Source organism: Calidris pugnax, unplaced genomic scaffold, assembly GCF_001431845.1.
Source record: "Calidris pugnax isolate Ruff unplaced genomic scaffold, ASM143184v1 scaffold199, whole genome shotgun sequence".
Lineage (NCBI taxonomy): Eukaryota > Metazoa > Chordata > Aves > Charadriiformes > Scolopacidae > Calidris > Calidris pugnax.
Genome location: NW_015090970.1, coordinates 9,328 through 19,106, shown reverse-complemented (window position 1 = coordinate 19,106; position 9,779 = coordinate 9,328). Strand labels below are relative to the sequence as shown.

At 55.6% G+C, this 9,779-nt stretch overlaps 1 protein-coding gene across 1 annotated transcript; it reads left to right on the top strand.

Moving 5' to 3' along the window:
• Positions 1-600: 600 nt before the first annotated feature.
• On the top strand, positions 601-7,662 carry MYDGF (myeloid-derived growth factor). The gene is made up of 7 exons (XM_014952793.1): positions 601-770; positions 2,590-2,640; positions 3,353-3,414; positions 4,263-4,344; positions 5,156-5,228; positions 5,601-5,738; positions 6,900-7,662. Exons 1-6 carry the CDS (start codon positions 615-617, stop codon positions 5,678-5,680), a joined length of 504 nt encoding a protein of 167 aa, XP_014808279.1. The 5' UTR covers positions 601-614; the 3' UTR covers positions 5,681-5,738; positions 6,900-7,662.
• The last annotated feature ends 2,117 nt before the right edge of the window (positions 7,663-9,779 follow it).

Genomic DNA, 9,779 nt, shown 5'->3' with positions numbered 1-9,779 from the left:
TGATTCTGTGAATAACCTGGGGGGTTTAGTGCCACCCACAGCCCACCAGCCTGGAGGGGGGCAAGGGCTGTGAGGGGGTGCGGGGATGTGGGGCACGGCCTGTGGTGGCCTGGTGGCAGCGTGGGCTCCCCAAAATGTCCACCACTCCCCAGCCACCCCACGTCCCCCGTGAGGGCAACTACACAGCGGAGCATGGCCCTGTGGGCACTGCCTGGGGGGAAGCTGCTGTCTCCGTGTCTCTTTGCCCCACATCCCGCTGGCTCCTTGTCCCCATTGCCCCCATGTGCCACCCATAGCCCCACCTCGGCCCCCCCAAGGGTGAACCCGCCCGGGCTCCCTGCCCACACCTAAGATGGCGGCCGGGGCGCCCCCTCCGGCGGTCGCAACTGTCTGGGGGGACGCTGCTGTCTCCGTGTCCCCTTGCCCCATATCCCGCTGGCTCCTTGTCCCCATTGCCCCCCGTGTGCCACCCACAGCCCCACGTCGGCCTCCATAAGGGTGAACCCGCCCGGGCTCCCTGCCCACACCTAAGATGGCGGCCGGGGCGCCCCCTCCGGCGGTCGCAGCCCGCCTTGACCCCTCCCGCCCGCCGTAGCCGGGGCTTCCTTTCCAAGATGGCGGCGCCCAGCGGGAGGAGCGCCCGGCGGCTGTGGGCAGCCCTGGTGCCCGCCGCCCTTCTGTGCCTGGCGGGCCGGGCCGCGGAGGAACCGAGCACGGCCGACTTCGACGTGCGGCCCGGCGGGGAGGTTCACTCCTTCTCCCGGAGCCTGGTGAGGGACGGGGAGGGAGAGACCGGAGGAGAGGGAGGGTGAGGGGAGGCTACGCGCCTCGCTCTGATTGGCTGAGCCGCACGTCGCTCCCGCATCCCCCCTCGGGGATTGGCTGCTAGCGAGGGGGAGGCGGGACGAGCTGGGTCCGGGAAGGGTTGGGGGAGATCCGGGCTGGTTGCTAGGGGGCCGGTTGCTAGGGGCGGGGGGAGCCGGCCTCTGACGGGGGCAGGGGGTCCCCAAGGGGGGGTCCCAAAGGCAGAAGGGTCCCAGGGAGAAGGAGGGTCCCCAAGGAGGGAGGGGGGCCCTCGAGGAGAAGAGGAACCCTGAGGAGAAGGGGGTCCCCAAAGGGTTGGGGGGGAATCTCCAAAGGAAGCAGCGTCTTAGGGAGGGGGGGTTCCCAAAGTAAGGGAGTCCCCAAGGAGAAGGTGATCTGCAGGGAAAAGGGGGTCCCTAAGGGGGGAGTCCCCAAAGAGAAGGGAGCATCCAAAGAGAAGGGGGTTCCCAAGGAGAATGGGTCCCCAAGCGGGGTTCTCCAAAGGCAGGGGGGTCCCAAGGAGGAGGGAGGTCCTCAAGGAGGGAGAGTTCCCAAAGAGTGGGAGGGAATCTCCAAGACAGCAGGGTCTTAGGGAAGGGGGAGGTCCCCAAGAAGAAGGTGATCTGCAAGGAAAAGGGGTTTCCTAAGGGGGGGATCTTCAAAGGCAGGTCCTAGGGAGGAAGAAAGGTCCCCAAGAAGAAGGGAGCATCCAAGGAGAATGGGTCCCCAAGGGGGGTCCCAAAGGCAGAAGGGTCCCAGGGAGGAGAGGGGTCCCTAAGGAGGGATAGGGGCCCCAGGAGAAGGGAGAATCCAAGGAGATAAGCAACCCCCAGGAGAAGGGTGTTCCCAAAGGGTGGGGGGAATCTCCAAAGACAGCAGGGTCTTAGGGAGGGGGGAGGTCCCCAAAGAGAAGGGATTCTCCAAGGAGAAGGTGATCTGTAAGGAAAAGGGGGTCCCTAAGCGGGGGTTCTCCAAAGGCAGGGTCCTAGGGAGGAAGGAGGGGGTCCCCAAGGGGGGAGGGGGTCCCCAAGAAGAAGGGAGCATCCAAGGAGAAGCGGGTTCCCAAGGAGAAGGGGTCCCCAAGGGGGGCTCTCCAAAGGCAGAAGAGTCCCAGGGAAGACAGGGGTCCCCAAGGTGGGAGGAGGGTCCCAAGGAGAAGGGGGTCCCTAAGGAGAAGGAGTTCCTTATGGGGGGTTCTCCAAAGGCAGGAGGGTCCCAAGGAGGAGGGAGGGGGTATCCTGCTGAAGGAGGTCCCCAAGGTGGGACAGTCTCTGTGGCAAGGAGGTCACCAAGGAGGGAGTTTTGCCATGGAGAATGGCCCCCAAGGAGAAAGGGGTCCCCAAGATGGGTTTCCAGTGGGAGGAGGTACCCTAAGGAGAGGGGGGAACATGCCAGGAGGAAGGAGATCTCAAAGAAAGAGGGTCCCCATGGGAAGGAGACGTACCAAGGGGAGGGGGCCCTTTGAAAAGGGCAACCAGGGGGCCCTGGGGCCCAGCACCACGGGGTCTTGCTGACACCCCATGAGGGATGAGGGCTGCATGGTCCCTGGTCCCCGTGGTCCCTGGCTGTGTCCCTCCCGATGAAGTCTGGACATGGACATGGTGTGTGCTCCTCCTCGGGCACCCCCAGGGTGAGACCACCGGGGGCTGCACCCTGCCGTGGCCCCGGTCATTCTCTCAGGTGTCCCCACATCTCCCATCATCACCAAGAAGTGGCTGATGGTGAACAAAGAGAAGGTCCTGCTTGAGCGAGGCTGCTCATCACCACCTTCTTCTCTTCTCCCAGGGGGATTACACCTGCACCTTCACATACTCAGCTCAGGGAGGGACGAACGAGGTGAGTTGGGCAAACCTTCGAGCGTGTCCCTTACGCTCGGTCTGTGCAGTTCCCCAGTGAGAAGCTGTTCAGGAGGATTTTGTTTGCGAGGAGCTGATTCCAGGGACAGGGAGCTGCCAGGAAGGGTGGTTTGGCCTGTTTGCAAAAGCAACTTGTTGGATTTGCTCCCTCAATGGAAGCGTCCTCCGTGTGTTGCAACCATGCTGTGGTTCGTGAGGCCGTGACATTTGTAAGGCTTAAGGGATCTCTGGGCTGGATGTCTCTGGAGAACAGGGAGTGACATTTTCATACCCCAGTTGGTAGGAAAGGCCTCGAAGGAGCATCTCCTGTGCTCTTCAGGAGACTTGAAGGTTTTTACATCACACATTGCTGCTGCAGTAAGTGCTGTGCAGACACACGGTTTGTACTTTATTATCTGTGAGTCCTGTTCGTTAGAGTGAGGGAAATGAGACTTCAAGTATTTTCTGTGACTGTACTAATGAAATTGTGGAGGGGAGAGGAGGGGAGAGGGAGAGGAGAGGGCAACCAGGCCTTCAGCTTTGTGCAACACAAAGTAAAAGGGGCCATCAGCGAGTGTTGTGGAGTTATGTTGTGTTATTTTAGAGTTGAAATTCTGGCCTGCAGCTGGGAGAGGAGGTGACTGGCCTCGGGGGCGAGCGGGAAGTGCAAGGCTCTTACCCACATTAACTCTTTGGACCTTTTCCCTCCGCAGCAATGGCAGATGAACATCGGAGTTAACGAAGACAACCAGCTCTTCTCCTGCTCCATCTGGAGGTGTGTTCTTTAACCCTGAACTCTCTGAGGCAAAAGCAGCAACAAGGCAGGTGGGACCTGGGCCAGGGTCCCTGCCTCCCTATTGGGTTTGCCTCGCTGCGGGGCAGCACTGGGGGAGTTTCCTCTCCCAAGAGGTGCTGTGACTCTGAGGGGGGCTCTTTAGCCAGATGGTGGTTGATAAATGCCATGTCCCCCCTCTCCCCCCTCCTCGCCAGATGGAGCTACGAGAGAGCCAGAGGTGGCTGTGGCAGGAGGGAGCCATGAATCCTGAGCTCATCTTCACCTCATAGAATCATAGAGTGGTTCAAGTTGGAAGGGACCTTAAAGATCATCAAGTGCCACCCCCGGCCCTGGGCAGGGACACCTCCCACCAGCCCAGGTTGCTCCAAGCCCCCTCCAACCTGGCCTTGAACCCCTCCAGGGATGGGGCAGCCACAGCTTCTCTGGGCAACCTGGGCCAGGCTCTCACCACCCTCACAGCAAAGAACTTCTTCCCCACATCTCAGCTCCATCTCCCCTCTTTCAGGGTCAAACCCTTCCCCCTTGTCCTAGGGCTCCCCTCCTTGATCCAGAGTCCCTCCCCAGCTTTCCTGGAGCCCTTGAGGGACTGGAAGGGGCTCCAAGGTCTCCTCCTTGAAGGCTTGGTCTCCAGCCTTCTCTTCTCCAGGCTGAACCCCCCCAACTCTCTCAGCCCCCCCTCCCAGCAGAGGGGCTCCAGCCCTCCCAGCATCACCTCCACCCTCTCTGCCAACTCTCTCAGCCCCCCCTCCCAGCAGAGGGGCTCCAGCCCTCCCAGCGTCACCTCCACCCTCTCTGCCGATGTCACTGACTCTGCTTTCTTCTTTCAGGCCCCAAGGGAAGTCTTATCTCTTCTTTACCCAGTTTAAAGCCGAAGTGAAAGGAGCCAAGATAGAGTACGCCATGGCTTACGTAAGTCCCAGCTGATCCCTTGGAAGCAGGTGTGTGGGAGGCTGCTGTAACACATGAATTGGACATGGAAAACATTTATTAGACATCTGTGCAATAAAACCTACTCCATCACGTCCCTCTGCTTTCTTCTTTCAGGCCCCAAGGGAAGTCTTATCTCTTCTTTACCCAGTTTAAAGCCGAAGTGAAAGGAGCCAAGATAGAGTACGCCATGGCTTACGTAAGTCCCAGCTGATCCCTTGGAAGCAGGTGTGTGGGAGGCTGCTGTAACACATGAATTGGACATGGAAAACATTTATTAGACATCTGTGCAATAAAAGCTACTCCATCACGTCCCTAATTAGAGAGTGGTGGCAGGCAGGAGAGTGGCTGCAGGTAGGTTCTCCTGCACCAGTTTATCTCTTCTCCCTCAGTGCCATGGGGCTGCTGCTGGTTTTGCCAGCGTCAGTGACTCCAAAAACCACCACGGTGCCAGGGTGCCCTGTGCGAGGGGAGCCTTGGTTTGTCTCAACAAACTGCACGTGACAAAGTAAATAAAACCTTTGCTGGTGGTTTTGTCTGGTTCATTCTTCCATTGCCCAATCTTCAGCGGTGAGGCTTCCAGCCACCCGAGTGACACAAGTTTGTGGTTTAATAGGAAATGGAAAAATAGCCAGAGATTTTCCTTCGGATTTCCTGTGTGGATTTAATTATTTCACTCCACTTTATAGAAATACAAGCTCGTTCTTCTTCAGAGTGTGCTGTTGTTTGTTTTAAATACAGTAGCTTCTTGCATTGCCTCGACTGCTTAAACTTTCTTCCTTCCCCTTTTCAGTCTCAAGCCGCAGTGGGTGGACAAAGTGACATCCCCTTAAAACAGGAAGAATTTGAAATCACCGAAACAACAGGTCTGTGATGGAGAGAACTGTGTGAGAAAGGGACTGGAGTGGGGGATGAACCTGGCTGTCCACCAGGAGACCAGCATTAAAGCTTAATGCAGATGGATGACAATGTATATAAGGACAGGGCTCGTTACGGACTCGGGGGTGTAGTGCTCTTGATCCAGAGCTGGCAGCAGGAATTTTCAGGTCCGGTTCCAGTGTAAATGTTAAATTAGCACGGGGGAAGAAGGGGTTTATTGCAATATGCTTGTTGTGTGCAGAAGAAGGAAGTGCAATGCCCGACTTGCTGGCTTTTATGATCCTGGAAAGGAACCAGCAGGGCTGTTTTGTTCGTGCTTTACCATCTGTTTATCCTGTGCTTGTTTTCTCTCTTTCCAGTGTCTCACAGGGAAGGCAAGTTCCGTTTCGAACTCTCCAAACTCATGATTGTAGCAAAAACACCCCGTGATGAGCTGTGACCCCCGAGGCTGGCTCTGGGCAGGGCGATTTGGCCAGAAGAGCGCGGCGGATAAAGAGGATTACTTGTTGGTGTGTGGGAGGCTGCTGTAACACATGAATTGGACATGGAAAACATTTATTAGACATCTGTGCAATAAAACCTACTCCATCACGTCCCTAATTAGAGAGTGGTGGCAGGCAGGAGAGTGGCTGCAGGTAGGTTCTCCTGCACCAGTTTATCTCTTCTCCCTCAGTGCCATGGGGCTGCTGCTGGTTTTGCCAGCGTCAGTGACTCCAAAAACCACCACGGTGCCAGGGTGCCCTGTGCGAGGGGAGCCGTGGTTTGTCTCCACAAACTGCACGTGACAAAGTAAATTAAACCTTTGCTGGTGGTTTTGTCTGGTTCATTCTTCCATTGCCCAATCTTCAGCGTTGAGGCTTCCAGCCACCCGAGTGACACAAGTTTGTGGTTTAATAGGAAATGGAAAAATAGCCAGAGATTTTCCTTTGGATTTCCTGTGTGGATTTAATTATTTCACTCCACGTTATTGAAATACAAGCTCGTTCTTCTTCAGAGTGTGCTGTTGTTTGTTTTAAATACAGTAGCTTCTTGCATTGCCTCGACTGCTTAAACTTTCTTCCTTCCCCTTTTCAGTCTCAAGCCGCAGTGGGTGGACAAAGTGACATCCCCTTAAAACAGGAAGAATTTGAAATCACCGAAACAACAGGTCTGTGATGGAGAGAACTGTGTGAGAAAGGGACTGGAGTGGGGGATGAACCTGGCTGTCCACCAGGAGACCAGCATTAAAGCTTAATGCAGATGGATGACAATGTATATAAGGACAGGGCTCGTTACGGACTCGGGGGTGTAGTGCTCTTGATCCAGAGCTGGCAGCAGGAATTTTCAGGTCCGGTTCCAGTGTAAATGTTAAATTAGCACGGGGGAAGAAGGGGTTTATTGCAATATGCTTGTTGTGTGCAGAAGAAGGAAGTGCAATGCCCGACTTGCTGGCTTTTATGATCCTGGAAAGGAACCAGCAGGGCTGTTTTGTTCGTGCCTTAACCATCTGTTTATCCTGTGCTTGTTTTCTCTCTTTCCAGTGTCTCACAGGGAAGGCAAGTTCCGTTTTGAACTCTCCAAACTCATGATTGTAGCAAAAACACCCCGTGATGAGCTGTGACCCCCGAGGCTGGCTCTGGGCAGGGCGATTTGGCCAGAAGAGCGCGGCGGATAAAGAGGATTACTTGTTAACTGCGGGGGGTGGGGGGTTTTTTGGGGGGGGGGGTTGGCCAAACCTTTTATGTTTTCCGTACTGAAGTGTGCTAAGGGTCCAAGGCGAGCGGGGTTTTTGGAGGTGTTAAGACAGATGCATTCTGTCTTGTGTCAGAGTAACAACGTGCTTTGCAGCTGGAAACCTCCTCCGAGACTCCCCATCTGTCGCCCGCTTTCTGCTGGGTTGATCTGCTGAATATGGTAAAGCTCCCCTTGAATGGGGGGCTCCTTATCTCCCTGGCGAGGAAGAGCAGTGCAGAAAGATAAGTGGCTGGATTTAAACACCCTTTTTTTTTGCTAAAAGGAAGGTCGTTAACTCTGTAGTCTCTGGAGGGGGAGAGGGGATTTCTCTCTCTGCGAGCGTGACGGGAGGAAAGAATTAAATTGGGTGGGAGGGTGAAGGAAGGGATAGAGTTGGCCAAAAATACCTGACTCCTTGTTGAATGTGGCCACTGGTGACCGTCGCTGGCTTCTCTGGGGAGGATGTTCTGGCCCTGCCTGAGTGCAGAGGGAGGGTTGGGATAACCTGGCGCGGGGAAGGCAGAGCTGCTTATTCTGACACAACCCAGGAATCAACCCAAGCAAACACTTTGATGTCTCAGTACGACTGCGGGACTGTTTTCTACCTACAGAAGCGATTTTTTTTCTTATCTGGAGTAATAACAGTGGGGGAACGTGGGATTCCTTTCCTGTGTAAATACAACATAAATAAAGACATAAAGCATCGTGCTCTCGCCTGAGTTTGCTCCGTGACTCCTGCCCTCTCCGACCAGTTCCCAGTGAGGGCTGTGACCTTTGGTGCTTGCTTGGTTGGGAAGAGCTGAGATGTCACCGGGAGGTTGGAGGCTGCAGAGTGAACTTCTTTTGCTCATTTTGGGGGTGTTCCCTGGTTTTTTGGCAGTCTGAGGGTGCTGTGGACTGGGGTTTTTACACACTCTGTTTTCCAGGCTCTTCCCAAATGTGTCTTTCTCTGCTGTGTGGCTCCTTGGGGATCTCTGGGTACCTGCAGGGCCCAGGATTGCTGTTGGATGTGGAGGTGTGTCCCCTGTGTGCCCTGACCTGAGCCCTGAGCTCCTGATACCAGCATTTTGGGCGCTGGTGTTGCTGGTCTCTGGCTTTTCTCCCCATTTAACCAGTTGCTTGGAGGGAACCAGACCAAAGGCAGTTGAAGGGACTCATTTCCCAGGTTTGTCCAGCCAGGGCTGGGAAACCCAGGCCATAAAATGGCCCTTAGAATCACAGAATCATCTAGGTTGGAAAAGACCCTTGGGATTATCGAGTCCAACCATCAACCCAACTCTACAAAGTTCTCCCCTACACCATATGCCCCAACACCACATCTAAACGACTCTTAAACTCCTCCAAGGATGGTGACTCAACCACCTCCCTGGGCAGCCTGTTCTGGTGTCTGACCACTCTTGCTGTGAAGAATTGTTTCCTCATGTCCAGTCTAACCCTACCCTGTTGCAGCTTGAATCCATTCCCTCTTGTTCTATCGCTAATTGCTTGAGAAGAGACCAGCACCAACCTCTCTATAGTGTCCTTTCAAGTAGTTGTAGAGAGTTCTAGCAGAGACTGTGCTCTGCTGGGCTTCCTGGGCCAAAAAGGCAGCGAGTTTAGGAAGGAGGTGCGTGTTTGGGGATGACGTGTGGCCATGGGGTGTGCGGTGGAGGAAGAGTTTCAGATCCACCTGCCTGTGAAGGAACCCTGGTGCCAGGCATGTGGTGGGTTGAGCCGGGAGGTACCAAACCCTGGGGACAAAGGGAACAGCCGTGAGTCAGGGCTCATCCGAGATATTTCATGCAATTAAGGAGCATCATCTCGCAGCTGACGCCGACGCGTGCCTGGAGAACAGAAGGACCGAGTGGTTCCTGGCTGCTGTCATCCATCAGCCCCGTTCCGCTCTACCCGCTCCCCGCATCTGCCGACGGCTCCACCGAGCCATTTCCAGCCCCGATTCCTCTCCGGCACGTACCTGACAGCTGCTGCGGGCCCGAGGGGGGGCAACGGGACCGTCTGTTCCCAAATGCCATGTGCCAAAGGCCGGCTTCACCTTGTCCTCCCAGAGGGACCAACACCTGGCTGGATCTTGGCCACCTTCTGCTCCCTGCCCACCTGGATAAATGGGTTTTACCCCCACCCCGAGCTGCGCCGCGCAATTAAATTAGCTGTGATAGCTGCAGCCAGGCCTAGGGAATGACAGAGATGGGAGAGATAGGGGCTTTATTTCTTTTTTTAAAAAAAAAATATATAAAATATAGCTTTAAAGCTGGAAGTTATCAGCGCCTGGAGGCAGCGGTGGGAAGGGAGCAGCGAAGGGGAGCCGAGGAGCCGCTCTCTGCCTGTGCCCGGAGACATCCCACGGAACAGGAGGCACAAGAAGGTCGGGGAGATAAGGCCAGCTGAGATTGTACGGCGTCTCGCGGGCTAAAAAGGGCCATTTTTGGCATTCCGAGCCCAGGGCGCCAAGCTGGAAGCGGGCCATGGCTGCCGCGTCCGCGCTCGGAGAGCACGAGGCCTTGACAACCCCCAGGTGTTGAATTTTGCCAAGTCCCTCCTTGCTTTCTGGGTTTTCCTGGCTCCTGCTCCTGGTTCCCCTCCTGGTTTCCTATGAGGGGATGCAGAGATGCAGAGGAGCACGTGTAGGGGGGGTCTGCATGTTTCCCCCCCACCCCAGGACCCCAGACCTTCACTCTTGATTTCTGCTGGGTTTTACACCATGTTTCCTCCCACCTTTCCACAGCCTCGGCCGTGCAGAGCCAGGGGGGAGGATGGAGAGTAAAACCCCCCAGGCTGCAGAGAGCAATCACCACTTAAAAGGCAAAATAAACGACCCCCGGCGCCCA

What these genes read in the sequence shown, in the direction of transcription:
- MYDGF (XM_014952793.1), top strand. Translation starts at nt 615, where the DNA reads ATGGCGGCGCCCAGCGGGAGGAGCGCCCGGCGGCTGTGGGCAGCCCTG. An exon ending in TTCTCCTGCTCCATCTGGAG is followed by an intron (nt 3,415 to 4,262) that starts GTGTGTTCTTTA and finishes TTCTTCTTTCAG; the next exon opens with GCCCCAAGGGAAGTCTTATC. An exon ending in TAGAGTACGCCATGGCTTAC is followed by an intron (nt 4,345 to 5,155) that starts GTAAGTCCCAGC and finishes TCCCCTTTTCAG; the next exon opens with TCTCAAGCCGCAGTGGGTGG.